The sequence below is a fragment of the Monodon monoceros genome, unplaced genomic scaffold (genome assembly GCF_005190385.1).
Source record: "Monodon monoceros isolate NGI ecotype Baffin Bay Population unplaced genomic scaffold, NGI_Narwhal_1 Super_Scaffold_22, whole genome shotgun sequence".
NCBI lineage: Eukaryota > Metazoa > Chordata > Mammalia > Artiodactyla > Monodontidae > Monodon > Monodon monoceros.
In genome coordinates this window covers 28,183,181-28,204,194 of record NW_021703779.1, presented here as the reverse complement: position 1 = coordinate 28,204,194, position 21,014 = coordinate 28,183,181, and the positions used below count along the sequence as shown (strand labels likewise).

The 21,014-nt window shown below is 38.3% G+C and overlaps 1 protein-coding gene across 1 annotated transcript in view; it reads left to right on the top strand.

Annotated features, from left to right (window-relative positions):
- DMD (dystrophin) overlaps positions 1–21,014 on the top strand; it is a 2,107,962-nt gene that overhangs the window by 1,418,247 nt on the left and 668,701 nt on the right. The window contains exon 51 of the mRNA XM_029240038.1: positions 5,343–5,575. Within this exon, the coding sequence (XP_029095871.1) occupies positions 5,343–5,575 (233 nt within the window). The remainder of the gene's footprint in view (positions 1–5,342; positions 5,576–21,014) is intronic.

Sequence of the window (21,014 nt, the reverse complement as noted above, 5' to 3'; positions counted from 1 at the left end):
TGTGTGTGTGTGTGTGTGTGTCTGTGTGTGCACATATCTATTCATATACACACATATGTATGATGTGTGTATCTATCTACCTGGCTTCGTGATACACATTGTAATACATGTGGTTCTGACATGAATTGATTAACCAAGGACACTAGCCCCTGTTGCTGGAGGGACGGTTAATAGTGTGACACCTTAAGGACTGTTTTCCACCTAACCCCATGCTGGAAGAGATGCTTCTTCCATCGGACTTGAGAAGAATGACCTTGGTCTCGGTGATGGTTAAAGAAGCAGAGATTTGAAGCAGCCATTCCTAGGGCCAACTCCTTGCAACCCTGGACAGTGGCCTGAGGCAAGAGGCAGACACCCAGGCAAGCAGATCAAACTGTACGGGCGTTAAACGGGGGCACGGAGGAAAGGATCCCTGCCGGCGAGAGGGGAAGCCATTTTCCATGCTCCTTAAGGAAGAGAACCTGGAAACCCATCCTAGAACTTCGTGCTTAAGATTCTGTGTAGTCGTTTATGTATCCTAACTCCTTCCCTGATGAGGGTTATGGGTTGAGAGAACTCTCAACAAATCCTCTTTCCATCTTTTAAATTATGAAGTTAACAGAAAACTCCCATGGAATGACGAAATATCCCTGCCTGACCCTTGGTGTCAAGATTCTGTGGCTCAGTCTGGACAAAACCACTTAAACTGCCTCCTTACAGATCCGACCAGCCCACACTTTACCTAATGAGGTGATTTGCTTATGTTTCTAGTAAAAGGACAGTGGAAAAGAAGCAACCTAATTTTTTTCTCTTTAGCTAAAAGTAGAGGCATCTGAATATGCAGTATGAGTCAATATATGATATACATAATAAAATATGATAAATGTTCTCAGGACCTCAGGCTTCCCTGGTGGCGCAGTGGTTAAGAATCCGCCTGCCAGTGCAGGGGACACGGGTTCCAGCCCTGGTCTGGGAAGATCCCACATGCCGCAGGGCAACTAAGCCTGTGCACCGCAACTACTGAGCCTGTGCTCTAGAGCCTGCAAGCCACAACTACTGAGCCCACGCACCTAGAGCCCGTGCTCCACAAGAGAAGCCACAGCAATGAGAAGGCCGTGCACTGCAGTGAAGAGTAGCCTCCGCTTGCCGCAACTAGAGAAAGCCACACACAGCAACAAAGAACCAAAGTAGCCAAAACTAAATAAATAAAATAAATAAATTTATTTTAAAAAAATGTTCTCAGGACCTCAAAATTTTTCCATTGAAGCATCTTGCTTAATAAAAAAATTAAAGTATGTGCACATACATGGATCTAGAGACAAGTCTTTTTAGGAAGAATGAAATATTTCAAGTAGTGTTGTAGGTAGAATTGACCCTAATAAAATGTGTGTAATAGATGGAGATTAGCCTCTTTCTACTTCATGCTATAGCACTTTTTTTCTCTAGGAGACCCAAAGTTTCTGGAGTTTAGAACCCAGCTCTCAAGTACTATCAGCTACCCTCTAGCCATATTACAAATAAAATTAAAATTCCCCAACCCTAATAACGGTGCAAGATTTTGTTCTTCCTAGTGATGATTAGATTTCAGTAATAAAATGTTAAGGATTCAAAGTGTTTAAGACCCAAAAGAATGGTGTAATTCTATGCCTCATAGAGATTTTTAGTTATAAACTTACCCTGGTCCTCCACGAAACATAGAAATCTAGAGTTGGTATTTGAAAAGGAATTGAGACTTTTGTCTGGGGAAGGGAGAGGAGTTTTCAAGAAGAATATAGAGCATATGGAAGGGCACGAAAGGGTGAGATGGTCTGTGCTAACGGGAGAATGCCATGTAGAGACTGAGGTGTGGGGAAGCATGGGAAGAATGGAGGGAGGTGAAGCTGGAGTATGAAGTCTGGTTCTAAGAGCACAGGACCTGGAAAGCCATGCTAATTTAGAAAGTGAGCAGCCAATAAACATTGAACAGCAAAAGGGAAAGGAGGAGGAAAAAACACACACATACACATGCTAGGAGGTGACTTAACCATATCAATTCATAAAATACTAATTAGAACAATTCCATGTGATTGGTACTGTTTTCCTCATTATGCGGGTAAATAATCTGAGGTTCAGAAAAGTTCAGTTTAGCAAGCATGGTATAATCCCTTACCTCCAGATGCCTGTAATCTTGTCCAAGATTGTATATCTAGGAAATGGTAAGACCAGCTCTCTGTGAGGGAAGTACTATTATAATCTCCATTTTAAAGAGGTGTAAATGGAGATTCAGGGAGGTTAAGTAACCTGCCTAGGGTTACACAGCTTAAAAATGGCAGAGCAAGGGTTTAAATCCATCAGTCTAGCCTTAGATAGTCTGTTTTATACTCTGCTTCTTGATCCAGTGTTGTTTCCTGCTTTTCCCCCCTTGATAGAAAAGTAGGGAACATAAGAATTCATTGGTTCCGTTTTCTCCCTTTAATATTTGACTTTCCATTGCCTTCCCCAAGCAGTGGCTCATTATTTTCTTGCTCTTAAAATAGCTAAAATCACCTAAACAGCAAGAGCCTTGGCATGTTCTGTGTTCTAGGCTTCGAGAAACTGTCTTTAGGTGTTCTCTTTTAGCACTCGCCTTGGAGAGAAGGCCTCTAAGTTTACTGAAAATCTTGCTGTGCATAGACGTTTTTTGTTTGTTTCCTTCATTTATTCAGAGGTCATCAGTTGAGCATCTTCTAGATTCTAGAACCTGTGGGAGGTGCAGAAGATAAAGCAGTGAGCAAAATGGAAAGTTTCTCCTCCCTTCCCCATTGGTAGAAAGATGTTTTCAGGTGTTGAGGACTGGAGGAGACAAGACCAGCCATGTCCTGACTGACCGGTCCATAAATCAGATCCTTTGCCCATGACCAGGGCACAGATGGCAGCATTGCTCTACCTCTCAACTCTCCTCTGAATCTGTTTGAGCTGTCTTTCTACTTGGTGATACTTTTTCCTCATTGGAGAATTTTGTGATTTATCATTCCAATATTAACTGTACTTTTTAGTCACCTTAAAACGTTCTGTTTTTCGATCTCTGGTCCTAGCCTTTCTTTTCAATAGACTTTTCCCTCCGCCCCCCCCAATGTGTTTTCCAGAAAACAGTTGAAGTCTGATGATTCTCTGCATTCTCGTCCTTCACTGTAGAGAAATTTAAGATGATGTGATCATTTCCACTTCATTAAACACTTCTTTGTTGGTCAGAAGCAAGTCTAGAGAAGAAAATCGCATTCCTTCTTTCTTTTGAGGGTGAATTTTTCAATAAGTCAAGTTAAAAAAAAAACCTTGTCTGACACCTCCCAGCACCTTGAAATCCTCCTAAAATACTATATGTTGCCTGAGTATCTGTTGTTATCTATTTTCAGAACAATTTGTCCATATTTCCTAGTCAGCTAGACATTCCACAGTTAGCTCCTACAGTGATATTTTAATTTAGCTCTCTTTTCATCCACACCCATGCATTCTCTCCAGGGATTCAGCTCCTCTCTTGGAATCCCTTTTAAGATTGCTAGATCCTATTGGCTCCCATGCTTTCTCCTACTAGACTGTTGGATCACAGATGCTATTTCTGCTTCAAATTATGTTTCATTCTTTCTAGAAAAAAGCCTCAGCGTAGTGAGATAGCTTTGGGAAACTATTTCTTCTCTGTCTCCTCAGTATCATTGTCCTTCAGTCATTACTTCTTGGCATTAGTTTTTTATTCCATCTGACACCTCACTTTTTTTCTTTCTGCCTTGTTCAAGATTATTTCTTCCATCTGTAGGAACCTCTTGTTCTCCCCAAGAAGCTTGAGAGACAAGAGACTTTCCTCCATTTCTTTCATCATCTTCTCTAACAAAAAGACAACCTTAAAAAGGCGGAAAGTAATATAACCATGAAAAGTAATTTATGGCCACCTCAGAATGGAATGCCAGTATGGCACATTTTCTTCATGTTTCTAGAACAGTTCTCTTGTCATCCATGCCTCTCAGGCTTCCCGTTGAGATGCTGTGTTTTGCAGCTTTCCCTCAAAGCTTCCCTTCTGAACTATATAGGCCACTCTTTCTCTACTACCAGTCTCCTGAATATATTAGGCTCCAGAGGCCATTGGCTATAAACTAGACCTGACATTTCTTGCCCTTGTTCATGCACCTTCGATAATCCAGCTGTTGGTATTTAGTATCAATTCACACCAGCAAATTCAGCCCCCTTCGGTACATATAGGGCCACCCAAGACCTTTGACTGAGTTTTCCCCAAATACTTTACGTATTTCGACCCCTTATCTCTAACTTCTTACCATATTTGTTATCACTGTGCTTCTTATTTATCAGATATTTATAAAAATAGTAATACCTAACAGTATTACCTACTAGTGTCCGGAACTATGCTAATATTTTCCTGTTATTTTTCTGGTATTGTTCTGTGTACATTTCTTGTATTAGTCATTGAATCTGTACAACTGCCCCTTTGACATTTATCCTGTCATTATCCCTCCTTGCTGAAGAGAAAACTTGAAATTTAGAGAGGTTTAGTAACTTAACCAAGGTCACAGAGTTCCTAAGACAGAGAAGGATTCTCTCCCAGGTGTTTTCACTCCAGAACTTCAGATCTTAACTGTTACCATGTGCTACCTTACACTACAGTGTTCATCACTATTCATATTAATTTAATATTTCTTAATAACCTTGAAACAGTGTTTCACTATCCAAGTGGAAAAACTTTCCTAGCTCTGATTTTCCAAAACTAATGTAGCTTGGGTTTTCTTCACTGCTAGCCACTTTATTACCAGGCTGAAAGAAAAGGAAAAAATATATAAGCTGCTCCCAGTATAAAATACAGAGCAAAGACAAGAACATTTCATTGGCTTTGATTTCCCTAGAGTCCACCTCCAAACTAATTTACTTCCTATTCAAGGAAATCATAAGTTCGAATTAAGATCTTATCCAATCTTTACTTTTTTCTTCCCCTTGAATGAAAAAAATAAGTAAAACTTATTCACCTGGCAAAGCCTGAATACTTTATATTTTTCTTTACCGATTCCACAACCTGTATAATTGTTATTTGAGAAGGACTTTTTAAACTAAATCAGTTGCTCAGCCATGATGATAATCAAAATCATTTTGAAAGATTGTTAAATATGTATTAATGAAAAGTTGGAAACTTTGAATTTTTCTATCGTGGTACTATATAAAGTATCCACATTAGGATACTTTATAAATTGTACTTATAATTTTAAAATTATATTTATAATGTCATAAATAATACTTTGGCTCAAATTGTTGCACCTAAATTAGTTTTATTATTATTGAAATTGGCTTCTTGTGTTTCTAATTTTTCTTTTTTTCTTTTTTCCTTTTTGAAAAAAAAAAAAATTTAGCTCCTAGTCAGACTGTTACGCTGGTGACACAACCTGTGGTTACCAAGGAAACTGCCGTCTCCAAACTAGAAATGCCATCTTCCTTGCTGTTGGAGGTACCTGCTCTGGCAGATTTCAACCGGGTTTGGACAGAACTTACCGACTGGCTGTCTCTGCTTGATCGTGTTATAAAATCACAGAGGGTGATGGTGGGTGATCTTGAAGACATCAACGAGATGATCATCAAGCAGAAGGTATGGGGGAAAAAAGAGAAGGGCTGGTAGAGGTTTATCTTTAAAGTGAAGATTTTCCACAAGTCATTTCCCACCAGTTTTTAGGTAGCTTTTCTCTGTGAGCCAACACACTACTCTCTCTACTCTGTTCAGTCTTAAGTATGATCAAGGAAACAAATGAATGCAGTTGTCTAAAACAACCATAAATTACAAAGGAATAATACAAGTAAAAAAGCTTAGCCCTTAAAGTATAGTTGGCTTAATTAAATTCACTAAACATCTGGTATTTTTAAAACCTATTTTATATCAAATAAATAGCTCATTTGAGCTGTCTACATTGGAAGTGTTTGTTTTGGCACTCTGCAGCCATAATATACTACAGAATCAAATATAATACTCTGGGAATTGGTTGTTCACTCTGCTGAGTTGTCCATGCCAATTCTCCTCCTCCAATGATAAGGATAATTGAAAATAAGCTACAAATAAAAAAAGAGAAAAGTAACAAAACATAATATATTTTTAAATACTTTAGATCTTAATATTCGTATTTATTTAATGCCATACTCAAGTAAACATGTTTTTAATACAACGATTGCATTTCTCAGCCTCATTGGAATCCATTCTGCAAAATTATGACATCAATGAGAAACATCAGAATACATTGACATAAATACGGTTTACTTAGCTAAAACAAATATACTATATATCTTTTATATTTCTGAATGAATAAGAAAAGTAGATTTGAAAGGTTTATATGCTATAGTTTTTTCACTTGTAAATGATGTTCAAGTCTTTTCTAAAGAAGTAATAAATTGTACTGAAGTTGTTTAGAAATACTTTTTGAAAAAACAGGGACTAGGGCAGACAGAGTTCTTTTTAAAATGAACTTCAGCAATTCAGTAGGAATGAAAATAATTTAATAGTAAACAACCTGCATTTAAAGTGTCTTGATCTTAGACTCAGAGGACGTGAATTCAGTGGTCTTTTTTTTTTTTGCGGTACGCGGGCCTCTCACTGTTGTGGCCTCTCCCGTTGCGGAGCTCAGGCTCCGGACACGCAGGCTCAGCGGCCATGGCTCACGGGCCCAGCCGCTCCGCGACATGTGGGATCTTCCTGGACCGGGGCACCAACCCGTGTCCCCTGCGTCGGCAGGCAGACTCTCAACCACTGCGCCACCAGGGAAGCCCCAGTTGTCTTTTTTTGTCATTTGCAAATGGCATGATTGTGGTCAAATCATGCTCTGGATCTTGGTTTCCTCTTCTAGGTACGAGGCACAAAGGATTCACATATACCATATAGTGTTGGAGATGTGTGAATATAAAGATATGTAAATATTATATAAATATATATGTATAGTTTGTTTTACTACTGCTTTATAACAAGTATTAGTAGCCAAATTTTTCCAAAAAAGCAACCGAAGCTCATAGATGTCACACTCCTAATAAGTAGCAGAGCAAATATTCAAATCCAAGTCTGTTTGGTGCCTAAGCCTGTGTTCTTACTACGTATACTGCCTGCCAGTATTAACTGTAAATGTGGCTACCATTTGGTGATATATGTGTATTTGAAAATATAGTGTGTGTCAGACACAAAGCTAAGCATTTTACAGTTGCAGTGTGCTGATACATAAAGAAACAAGAGGTACATTCTTTCACAGTATCATATTGAGCTATTCCAGTACTTCCGGGACTATTCCTAACCAGAGGAGACAGTATGTTATGATGTTTAAAGCATGGGCTTTGAAATTAGATTGTATGGGTTTAAAGTTTGGCTCCTCTACTATAGCTGTGTGACCTTGGGTAAGTTATTCAACCTCCCTGAACCTGAGGTCATCTATCTATACAATGTGGATAATGATACTATCTTCCTTATAGGTGGTCATGAGGATTAAATTAGGTAGTACATGAAAATGCTTCCCACCTTGCCTTGATTACTGCAGGTATTCAACTAATGTCAGTAATTAATATTAGGTGCTAAGCAAACTATGTAAGTCTGCCTATTCATGGTATTTGTGTTGTGCAAACTGTATGTCATATAATAATATTACACGAAAATAAGAGCTCATTTCCACGCCTGGACCCCATTCTGCTAATGACATTATGGCCTCCTGTAAAAGACACTAGATACTAGAGTGGGAACGATAATTCACACTCCTTTGTAAAACGTTTGATGCCTCTTCAAAGTGATAGTCTTTCACTACAGGTCCAAAAGTAATTCAGAGGAGAAGTTCAAGTGCCATGTCTAGGGTCACAGAAAGCCAGTACAGTTGTCAGTCACACAAGGGATTGGTTCTGGAATCCACCATGGATAACAAAATCTGCAGATACTCAAGTCCCATAGTTGGCCCTCCATATCCGTGGATTCTGCACTGTGGATTCTGCATCTGCAGATACGGGGGGCTGATTGTATTTTCATTGAAAAAAAAAATCCCCGTATAATTGGACTTGCATAGTTCAAGCCTGTGTTATTCAAGGGTCAACTGTATTATAAATGCTCACACACACACACACATACACACACACACACACATACACCTGTAATCTCTCTTCTCTTGCTAAATAGTGGGGATGATTTTCCTGCTTCTTCCCCTTACATTAAAAAAAATTATAAAGGTATTGTCAATTCCTGCCTTGTATAGCTACAGTCACTGAATGGTCAGTAAAATGACCCTAAATAAACATTAAACAAATGTGTGTGTGTGGAGGGTTATAAAAAAGAGAGGTGAGTTTGGGGAAGTATTGATTGTAATATCAGGGAAGAAATATTTCCTCTATGTAGAGTTTTAAATAAAGCAATTCTAATTTTACTGTTTGAGGTGTGAGAAATGATGCAGTGTTCCACCTGTGCTTTATAAACTGTAAAACACTATCAATGTCTATTTACTCATATATCCTGTCAGTAAATTTTTATTGAGCGACTACTAAGTGCCTGGGAAATACAGAGTTAGACAAGATACGAATGCACAGATTAAAGGAGATGATGGGAATAAAAAGCAATAATAGCACTGTGATAGAAATAAATTTCAGGATAACACCTAGCACATATTTAGCGTTAATGATGCTAGTCACTGATCTAAATAATTTGTGTGTATCACTTAATGCTTACAACAACACTGTGAGATTTATACTAAAGCACAGTGAGTGCTTGTGTAAGTAATGTTGTAAGTAACTTGCTCAACGTCAAGTAGTAAAAAGATAGCAATGAGATTTGAACCTAAGCAGTCTGGTTCCAGAATCCCCACCCTTAGATGCCATAGTTTTCCACTTCCCTGGGAATCCTTGGGCGATGCTCTAGGGACTTACTTCATGGAGAGGGCATCTAACTAAGCCAAGGAGGAGAAGAGATGTCAGGAAAAGCTTCTTGAAGAAGATAAAACCTAAGCCAAGCATTAAAGAACAACTTGGAATTAACCGGGTAGATAAAATGACAAAGGTGATCCTGGCAGAAGGAACTGTGCTTTTCACTGAAGTAAACAGTGCAGTATGTGATAGAAATTGTGATTCCATCTGGCTGAAACTAAGGCGATGAGGAAGAAATTTATGAGGTTGCATAGAGAAGGGTAGGACTAAAAAATGGGGACCCTTCCTTGCCAGACTAAGGAGGGTTTTTAAAAAAAATTATAATTGACATACAATATTATAATAGTTTCAGGTGTATAACCTAGTGATTTGATATTTTTATCTGTTACAGATTTGTATGATTTAATGCATTAATCCGTTATAAAATAAGCCACCATACAGAACTATTACAATACAGACTAAGGAGTTTTGATTATGGCCTGCAGCTGGTAACAATCTTGAAAGGATTTTAAACAGAGAAGTAAAATCATCAAATGTAGTGTAGTTGCATATTAGGTAGGTTTCTCTCCATGCAAGCAAGGGAAAGTACCCTCTGATTAAATCAGGCAGAAAGTAAACACTGTAATTAGCTTGAAGGCAATGGAAAAAGACCTAGAAAAAGAAAACGGACCTGAGTATGCCTGGGCATTTAGTTAGCAGGTACTACTTGAGTCTCTCTGTGATCCTCTCTTGCTTTATACTGTGTAACTGTTCAAAATTTAAAGTCCTGGGAGGGGTCCAGTTGACCGTGCTTGGGTCACACCCCCATCTCTTAGCTAGAGGAGAGCGGAGAACACTGATTTAAAACGCTTTCCTTCCGAAGCTCCTTACACTGGGGGAGAGGTCATTTCCTCACCCCTCCTCCCAATGTAAGCAATATGGTTATCTGTTTTAACTTTGCAATATGGAGACCTGAAATAAAACTATTTATGCCCCAGTACTCTAAATATAAGTTTGTTTGACACCTGCACATACAGTAGTTGGTTCTCAAAAAAATGTAGATTGTGAGGGAGCTTCAAGATGGCAGAAGAGTAAGACGCGGAGATCACCTTCCTCCCCACAGATACACCAGAAATACATCTACACGTGGAACAACTCCTACAGAACACCTACTGAACGCTGGCAGAAGACCTCAGACCTCCCAAAAGGCAAGAAACCCCCCACGTACCCGGGTAGGGCAAAAGAAAAAAGGATAAACAGAGACAAAAGGATAGGGACGGGACCTGCACCAGTGGGAGGGAGCCGTGAAGGAGGAAAGCTTTCCACACACTAGGAAGCCCCTTCACGCGCGGAGACTGCGGGCGGCGGAGGGGGGAGCTTCGGAGCCGCGGAGAAGAGCACAGCAACAGGGGTGCGGAGGACAAAACGTAGAGATTCCTGCACAGAGGATCGGTGCCGGCCGGCACTCACCAGCCCGAGAGGCTTGTCTGCTCACCCGCCGGGGCGGGCGGGGCTGGGAGCTGAGGCTCGGGCTTCGGAGCTTAGATCCCAGGAAGAGGACTGGGGTTGGCTGCGTGAACACAGCCTGAAGGGGTTAGTGCACCACGGCTAGCCAGGAGGGGGTCCGGGAAAATGTCTGGACCTGCCTAAGAGTCAAGAGACTTTTTCTTGCCTCTTTGTTTCCTGGTGCGAGGAGATGGGATTAAGAGCGCAGCTTAAAGGAGCTCCAGAGACTGGCTCGAGCCGCGGCTATCAGCGCGGACCACAGAGACGGGCATGGGATGCTAAGGCCGCTGCTGCCGCCACCAAGAAGCCTGTGTGCGAGCACAGGTCACTATCCACACCCCCCTTCCGGGGAGCCTGTGCGGCCCGCCACTGCCAGTGTCCCGGGATCCAGGGACAACTTCCCCGGGAGAACGCACGTCGCGCCTCAGGCTGGTGCAACGTCGCGCCGGCCTCTACCGCCGCAGGCTCGCCTCGCCCTCCGCGCCCCTCCCTTCCCCCGGCCTGAGTGAGCCAGAGCCCCCGAATCAGCGGCTCCTTTAACCCCGTCCTGTCTGAGTGAAGAAAAGCCGCCCTCAGGACACTCACACGCACAGGCGGAGCCGAATCCAAAGCTGAACCCCGGGAGCTGTGAGAACAAGGAAGACAAAGGGAAATCTCTCCCAGCAGCCTCAGGAGCAGCGGGATTAAGTCTCCACAGCCAACTTGATGTACCCTGCATCTGTGGAATACCTGAATAGACAACGAATCAAACCAAATTCAGGAGGTGGACTTCGGGAGCAACGATATATATGTTTTTTTTTCCCTTTTTCTTTTTTTATGAGTGTGTATGTGTATGCTCCTGTGTGAGATTTTGTCTGTATAGCTTTGCTTTTACCATTTGTGCTAGGGTTCTGTCTGTCCGGTTTTTTTGTTGTTGTTGTTGTTGTTTGGGGTTTTTTTAAAGTATAGTTTGAGCATTTGTTATCATTAGTTGATTTGTTTTTTAGTTTGGTTGCTCTCTTCTTTCTTTTTAATTTTTTTTATTGCTTAAAAATTTTTTTAAATTATTTTTTATTTTAATAACTTTATTTTATTTTACTTTACTTTATTTTATTTTATCTTCTTCTTTCTCTCTTTCTTTATTTTCTCCCTTTTGTTCTGAGCTGGGTGGGTGACAGGCTCTTGGTGCTCCAGCCAGGCATCAGGGCTGTGCCTCGGGAGTGGGAGAGCCAAGTTCAGGACACTGGTCAACAAGAGACCTCCCAGCTCCACGTAATATCAGACGGCGAAAATCTCCCAGAGATGTCCATCTCAACACCTACACCCAGCTCCACTCAATGACCAACAAGCTACAGTGCTGGCCACCCCATGCCAAACAACTAGCAAGAGAGGAACGCAACCCCATCCATTAGCAGAGAGGCTGCCTAAAATCATAATAAGGCCACAGACGCCCCCAAACACACCACCAGACGTGGACCTGCCCACCAGAAAGACAAGATCCAGCCTCATCCACCAGAACACAGCCACTAGTCCCCTCCACCAGGAAGCCTACACAACCCACTGAACCAACCTTAGCCACTGGGGACAGACACCAAAAACAACAGGAACTACGAACCTGCAGCCTGCAAAAAGGAAACCCCAAACACAGTAAGTTAAGCAAAATGAGAAGACAGAGAAACACACAGCAGATAAAGGAGCAAGGCAAAAACCCACCAGACCTAACAAATGAAGAGGAAATAGGCAGTCAAACTGAAAAAGAAACCAGAATAATGATAGTAAAGATGATCCAAAATCTTGGAAATAGAATGGAGAAAATACAAGAAACGTCTAACAAGAAACTAGAAGAACTAAAGGGCAAAAAAACAGTGATGAACATCACAGTAAATGAAATTAAAAATTCTCTAGAAGGAATCAATAGCAGAATAACTGAGGCAGAAGAACGTATAAGTGACCTGGAAGATAAAATAGTGGAAATAACGATGGTAGAGCAGAAGAAAGAAAAAACAATGAAAAGAATTGAGGACAGTCTCAGAGACCTCTGGGACAACATTAAAAGCACCAACATTCGAATTATAGGGGTCCCAGAAGAAGAAGAGAAAAAGAAAGGGACTGAGAAAATATTTGAAGACATTTTAGTTGAAAACTTCCCTAATATGGGAAAGGAAATAGTTAATCAAGTCCAGGAAGCGCAGAGTCCCATACAGGATAAATCCAAGGAGAAACACGCCAAGACACATGTTAACCAAACTGTCAAAAATTAAATACAAAGAAAACATATTAAAAGCAGCAAGGGAAAAACAACAAATAACACACAAGGGAATCCCCATAAGGTTAACAGCTGATCTTTCAGCAGAAACTCTGCAAGCCAGAAGGGACTGGCAGGACATATTTAAAGCGATGAAGGAGAAAAACCTACAACCAAGATTACTCTACCCAGCAAGGATCTCATTCAGATTTGATGGAGAAATTAAAAGCTTTACAGACAACAAAAGCTAAGAGAATTCGGCACCACCAAACCAGTTTTACAAAAAATGCCATAGGAACTTCTCTAGGGAGAGAGGGAGGGAGACGCAAGAGAGAAGAGATATGGGGACATAAGTATATGTTTAAGTGATCCATTTTGTTATAAAGCAGAAACTAACACCATTGTAAAGCAATTATACTCCAATAAAGATGTTTACAAATAAATAAATAATAAATAAATGATATCATGGAGATAAGTAATAAAAAGAGGATGCATTTATAGTGCAACAAAATGTTATTCTTCGTTAATAATTATTTTTCTCATTTCGTAATATTGTTCTAATCAATTTTGCTCCAAATATTGCAATAAAGTCTCAATATTGAATATATTGTTAAATATATTAGAGCTTTATATTTACACAGATTTCTCAATAAAAATTACAATATAAAAAAATGTAAATTGCTTTATGCATAATGTGAATGAAATGTGATAAAGAAGATTCATTTTTAACAGAGATTAGAGCTGGGGGATTGTAATTGTAGCTGCAGAGCATCAGAAATTAGAGATGATGTAATAAAATGTCTTATGACTCTGGGAAGACTTAGTTTCGAATTTATTAACTTCAGATCAAACTTTAGACATGCAGTGATTGAAATATAGTCCCCAGAAAGGGAATAAGGACACGGCCTGTGAATAAGTTAGCTTTTCATAGTTGTAGATCTTGAATTGAAAAATCACGCATTTGATACTAAGTTTCTGTTCTCCTTTAGCATAAGTTGTTTAATTAAATTCTTATTTTAGAAAACAGGGGGCTGCTACCATTTAGAAATGAAAATAACTTTTACTAAGTGAATTACATTAAGCAAAAAATAGAAGTTAAAATTACAACTGTAATTTTTAAAAGATTGTTAAATGTAGCCATTTAAAAAATTAAGCAACTCGACTGCTTAATTTTAGAGTAAAAATTATACCACTATATTGTAGAGGAATAGAGATGTGTGTGAAATATGCAAATTAAGCCTTTAAAAGTAAAACATACATGAAGCTCTAAGTTTATTTTCTAAAATTGTGAATTTATAGCAGAGGATGACTTGTAATTTATAGTTTAGTGTCAGAGAAATCTGATAAAAAATGCTTTTCCTATTTCATCACAAGTTTAAGTAAAATAGCTCTGAAATAAAATTGTTGTGACAGTTATTCACAGTTTTCTTTTACTGACACAATCTATCCAATGAAGGAGAAAATATGTCTAGAGTTTTTCTCTGAAAATTATGATTAAATATGACCCTTAGAGAAAGGAAAGAAGGAGAGACAGAGGAAGGAGAAGAGGGAAGGAAAGGAAGAAGAGGAGGGAAGGAGGGAGGGAAGAATAGGAAAAATGGAAGGAGGGACGGAAGGTGAGAAGGAGAGAGAGAGGTTGGGGGTAGAGGGTTGTGGCTGGCAGATCTGGGGACAGGTTGTGGCAATGGATAACTGTAATGTTATCAATAGGTAGGATTTAGGTGGCCATTTGATATTGTTGTTTTTTCTACTACTGGTCTCTGGTTGCCTGTGCTAAACGAATTATAGTCTTTTTTCAAGTCATCTTGGCCAGGTGTTCAGGGTAATTCACCACTAAATCTGAGCCACAGGCACTTGCATTGAATCAAGAATCGGCAAAGAGTTTTAGCCTCTAATAAGACCTCTCCAGATTGGGGTTGAGACAAATTGGCCAATCTGGACAAGATGATAATAGCATTGTTCAAGATTCACTTTTAGCTGCACATTACACTGCTACCTGGGAGATTTCATTATCCAGAGATTGAACAAGCAGTCTTAGTGGATACAGTGTGTATTTAAATGGGAAGTAATTACTTGGATGTGCTTAATTTTTTTATTGTTAGGGTCAAAGTCTTTAATAAAAATTCTATGATTATTTTTTAAACTCTGGCTATATCTACACAAAGAACAATTGAATGGCTCCAGAATCATTCTGATTATAACTTTTGTTGAATAAATTCAGCCACAATCTGATGACGAAAGAACTTGTCTAGCGTGGACTTAGAAGGATTCGTGGAACAATGTGGGGGGGGAAATGGCACTGATTGTTTAAACTAAAAACAAAACAGAATGTTTCTTGGTATTATTCTGTTGCCATGAGCATAGCAGAAAAGTGGGTGTTACAAATAGTTTTTCCCTCATTCAATCAATGAGAAAGGTTACAGACAATATAGTAACATGGTCTACGGTCACTTAGTGAATGTAGATGCCCTAACGTAAATACAGACCTCGCGGGAAATAGATGTTTCTTCTTTTTCTTTTTCTGTGAGCCCCACCACGCCCCTTCTTAAACATCTCCTCATTTCTCCACCAAAGTTATAACAGAACAAACTCAAACTAAACAGTTTATTTCCATTGGTATCCAAGGGATTTCACAAGTTAGATGACAGTCATCTTAGTGTGCGGAGATTGATGATTCTGTTTTTCTCTTTTCTCAAACAACCATTCCGCCCTGATCATCTCATCTGTTCATTGCTGCACGACCTTGTTTAAGAAGCACCTTACCAGAGTTTGCTGTCTTTCCGTATATGGAAGGTGTATGTTGCATTCTACAGAGAATAATGTTGTACTCTGTTTGCCTGAAGAGATTTGCAAATTTGTACTGCAGTTATCTTCTGACAAATGTGCATGTCCCCTGTAGAAAGCTCATAACTCTGGATCACTGTTCTACATGCGTGCAATTTTCTTTCCTTACCTAACGAGAGCCACATTCGCTGTTATCTTCACTGAAGATTGTTAAAATGTGTCAGTGTCAGTAATATGATTTATACTCTCATAGATCATGACAAAATGAACTCCCATAAATACACAGCTCATAGTGTTACAAACAATTCCCATTTTCAAAATATTATAATAACCTTTTTACGGAAAATGGTATCATACACATTTTTTGCTTAAAGATAAACATAAGGTTTACCAGACCACATATCCCAATGTCTGAATGGAAATGCATATCTTACTACATTTCAGTTCAGTTCACTGTAAAATTTTGTCAAAACCTTATCAGGTAAAACTGAACCATAATATTTACATGAATTCTGATAAAAGCCAGTATATTGTGTTTTCAATGAAATACCAGTGCGATTCTGATAAGGAAGTTTATGTTTGTTATTGTTTTTATTTTTTTTTAGTTATTATTTTTAAATAGTGAATTATATTTATAAATGTCCTTGCTTGGGTTTAGATAGAGATTGCTTTACATGAAATGGCTTTTTTCCCCATAAAAATACCTAAAATTTTTTCCATAAAAATACCTAAAATCTGGGATCTTCTTTCTTCTACAAGAAAGCAGTATAATTCAGGGTCTTTTAATCTTTTTTGAAAGCTGCATAATGTTATTATACCCTAAATATTATTGCCTGCTTTGGGAGCTTTTATCATTTGGGGTCCTTGATGTCTATAATTGAAGTTACAGTGTGTTATAAAGTAGGTTCTTATTACTCTGAATCTTAGGGTAATGTTAGATAATGTTAATGTCAGGTACATGGTTCTTTGTTCATTTATTCCTTAATTGAACCAATAGTCTTTGAAAACCCATGTTACAAAGAACATTAGGAACTGACTTTGGAAAGAGATAGTGGAATAAGAGTTTGGATTTAAATTTGATTTCCTGTGTATGTCAGCGAATAATTGAGAAAGAGATAAACCATTGATCACACATCACTATTAGTAAGTGTTTTTGTTCATTTATCCACAGTTTTCTGTATATGATTACTTGGGTTACAGTGATAAATTTATATATGTATACATGGTACTAAAATACCTATAATGTGGTAGATATTTTTAATAGTCTACTAATATTTTCTTTCCTCCATCACATGCCTACTTTGGAGACCCCTGAATTACAATGTCATGTAGATTCATTAGAAATATAATGACTACCTTTTAATGGCTTTTGATATAAGACTGTTTTCATTCATCTGTTACTGAACACATGCTGGTGAAAGACATCAATGTTATCTGCTTTCGGGGATTAAAAATAAGAATAGTTTAGGCTCCAATTTTATAGTGTATCTTCTGTGAAGGAAGCGTAAAAAGCAGGGTGATAATTGCCACAAGAGAAAAAAATGCTATGGTGTTTTCAATCATATACATGTTAGAATGAATGAATCATTTATTTTCTTCCTCTTAATATGTGCCTCCCTCCCTGATATAGAAGACAGTTAAACTAGACTTCTCTTTCCAGATGTCTTGTTAATTTTTATTGAATAACCTAGGGGTGAAAATTTATTTTTGCGTATGTTCTGATGTTTTAAAATTTTATAAACTAAGCTAGTTGGTAAATTTCCAAGGTTATCATAGCTTCACTGTTTTTGAGAGAGAGGCAGTAGCATGTTGGCTGTGTTTTGTGAACTTTTGTCAATTTACTAAAAATAATACCAGAGTTCCTAGAGTGAATTAATCACTAGAGTGATTACTTCTTTACTAGATGTATAAAAATGACTTTAAATATAGTTTTAGTAATTCATAAAACCTTCCAGATTTCCTTCTCTTTATATTTTACATTCTGTGTAAACAAGTAGCATCATATTCAAGAATTACATTTTTCCTATGATTTATTCAAGGAAAATATATCTTCTGTATTATTTATCTCAAGATAATGCTTTGAATTACCTGACATATTCTCCCTTCAGTTATGGAAGCAGGATAAACTTTGTAGTGATAGGCCTTACCCTCCCTCCACAAACTGATTTCGTCTCTGTTAAGCTCTAGGATTATTTTGAAACCTTCTAACTAGAAGTAAGAAAAAATAAAAGCATGGAGAAGGGTTGGAGCAAAAGAACATAGATCAATCTCTACTTAAGGAAGTGGAGAGAAGAGAATAATTTACAATTAACTCCTTCATGCTTTTTCCCCATAAAACTGAAAGGACTAGAGTATGGTGAGAGGGAAAATAATCTGTAGTAACTCTGCTGAGGCTAAGCTTTTCTGTCATGTCATATTATATGAAAATTATAAAAAGCTGCCACTTTTAGAACCATGAATGCCCTTTGAGAAATTTGACATAAAAATCAAACTGCCACTTTACCGCACTACCTATGTTCGATTTTATTTTATTTTTTTAGTTATATGATAGGTGTTAGGTACTAAAAGGAGACAGTTATTGGGGGCAGATAATAGCAGTTGGAAAGAATGCGAGCGGGCAAGAAGCTACATATAATGAGATTTTACAATAAAATGGTACTCTAAATCAAAATGAGGATGTATTTTATTTTTAGCATTAGGGAACTTTTTAGATGAGAACTGTGCAACCATTTCAGGGTTCTAATCAAATCCAATTATGAAGTAACCACATCAATGACTTAGGGTTCCTTCACACTCCTTAAAGTTGATTACAATGATTAGAAATGTAGAGTTGACTGGTTTGTCAGAACATTGAAGCCTTTGAGGTCTTGCCCTGCCTTCTCAGTGAAATTTGTTTTGAAAGCTCCAATCTGTATTGGTCTTTTTAATCAGTGATTGACTACAAAATTATTTTGCCCTTTAACTGTATGTTTTCTTGTAAAGCTGCTTCTATTGTCTTGAACCTCTCTGTTTTGTTTTTTTTTTTAAATCTTACCAACCCTTTTTTCACTTTATTTTTTACTTTTTTTTTTTTCGCTGCATTGAGTCTTTGTTGCTGTGCCCGGGCTTTCTCTAGTTGCAGCGAGCAGGGGCTACTCTTTGTTGCGGTGCGTGGGCTTCTCACTGCCGTGGCTTCTCTTGTTGCAGAGCACGGGCTCTAGGCACATGGGCTTCAGTAGTTGTGGCACACGGGCTTCAGTAGTTGTGGCACGCAGGCTCTAGAGCGCAGGCTCAGTAGTTGTGGCGCACGGGCTTAGTTGCTCTGCAGCGTGTGGGATCTTCCCGGACCAGGGCTCGAACCCGTGTCCCCTGCGTTGGCAGGCAGATTCTTAACCACTGCGCCACCAAGGAAGTCCCATGTCTTGAGCCTCTCTTATAAACATTTATTGTCATTTGACTTTTTATATTTTTGTATTTTAGCCCTTGAAATGAATTTAAATTCCCTTAAAGACAGGCATACTATTCTGTTTGCTGTAGCAGCTAAGGACATGCTAGGTGTTTTACAAATATTGTTGACTTACTTTATCTTCATGAATGACTAGTTTCACTTAGCATTTGAAATTTAACAATCTGTTATAGAGCTGTTTGCATATTCATGTTTATTTTTTAAATGCAGCATGATTTATGTCTGTTTTTGGTCAGTGATGAATGAAAGACTCCTGGGAATTAAATTTGCCACATCAAGCAAAAACAATTAGAATTTTAGACTCTAAGAATTTTAGGAATTAAAGGACCTTTTTTCCCCAGTTAATACAGTTAGGATTGTGTTTGGCTGCATATAGCAAAATCTTCTTAACAGTAGCTTATCCAGACAGGGGTTTATTTTTCTCACAAAGCAAGACCTTCAGAATTATGTATTCCAGGGTAGGTCCAATAGCCACAAAATCATGTATCCCAACTCTTCCTTTAGCCTTCCCCAGCCATCCTCAACATTTGGCTTTCATTCCTTCCTGTGGTCTCAAGATGGCTCCACTGCCACAAAGCACTACGTCTTTGTCTTAAAATGGAAAAGAGGGGGAAACGGGGAGAGTAAATGCATGTGCCCAGGTGTGTCAGCTCCTACTTAAAAAGAAAGCAAAAGCTTTTCTGGCAGCCCCACATAGAAGACGTCTACTTACACCGCAGAAATGTGTCACATGACCTCTCCTAGCTTTAAGAGACCCTGGGAGGGTAGAGTATTTTAAATAAGTAGTTGTGTTTCTTTATTTATAATTCAGAATAGAACTGGTGACCTAATCCTAAACCCCTGCTGTTCTGAACAAAATTTGGATTTTTTTAGTGAAGAAGGAAAGAACAGATACTAGGTAGGCAACTAGTTACGTCTGATAGTATACGCTTAACTAGAGCATATTTCTCTACTTTAGGCTTAAGTAGCTTTTAATTACCTAAAAACGATGTGATTGTTTTCCTGTCTTCTTAGCTCTCTCATTGCAGATGGCATGGTTGTGTGAATGTGAAAGAATAACCCTTGGATGAATGTTTATTAGTAGACATCATTTATTTTACTTGACAATCAGACCGTACAAAAGTCACCGAAAACAATGTAAATTAAGTGGAAAATTAAAATGTATTGTGTTTATATTTCCTCTTCTGTTCTCAAGGAATCACTTCCTAATTAATCACAGGTGTTGTCTATAATTCTCTAAGTCTGCAGTGTTCAATACAGTAGCCACTAGTCATATGTAGCTATTTAAGTTTCAGTTAATTAAAAATTTTAAATCAGTTCTTTAGTTGCGCTGGCCACATTTCAAATGCTCAATAGCTACATGTGACTAGTGACTACCATATTGGACAGCACAGATACAGAACGTTTCCATCTCTGCAGAAAGTACTGTTGGACAGCGCTGTTCTAAATAGCTCTAACACATTAAATTAAATGAAAGAAAAGTTATATTATTCATTTCTATCTTCCTACCTCTGAATATTTTCTAAATTGGAGAAAGAGAAAGCAATCACTTTCATCATAGCTTCAGTAGCCTGTCAAATTCTGAAGCTGTCCATTGGCATCAATATACATAGCATTAGGTCATCAGTTTTCATATTCTGAATAATTAAGACCCAAACACACTCATGGAGTTCAAGGAAAAATGTAAGCAGTTAAAAGATTAACTGTTCTAGCATGGTGATCAAACAGGAAAACAAGTAATAATATAAATTTTTTTTAAAATCAAGTTTTTTTAAAATCACGTTTTTTTAAAATCAAGTTTTTCCTCCTTGTCTGTGTTGCCCTTTTCATAACATCTTGTAACTCCTTTACACGGTCTTCTTGAGCTTTCACTGCAAGCCCCAGGGTTTACTTGGCCACCCATGTTCGCTTCATTGCAGCGCTATCCCAAGACCCAAGTACATAGATTTTTCCTTCTTCTTTCTCATCACATTCTCCAGCAAGAACAACCACTCTTGCCTTTCACAGTGAATTGAGTTGCTGTAAAAAAAAGAGAAAAAAAGGAAGATGACGAGCGTTAAGATTTTGACTAGGAAATACACTATTTTTCCTAAGTGAGAGAATATCTTAACATTTCCCCGGATGTTTTCTGAAACACTAGATCCGTCACATGTCAATAGATATTTGTCATGAAAAAGTCAAATAAGCTGAGAAATATACGTGGACTTTGCCTATCATGAAGAT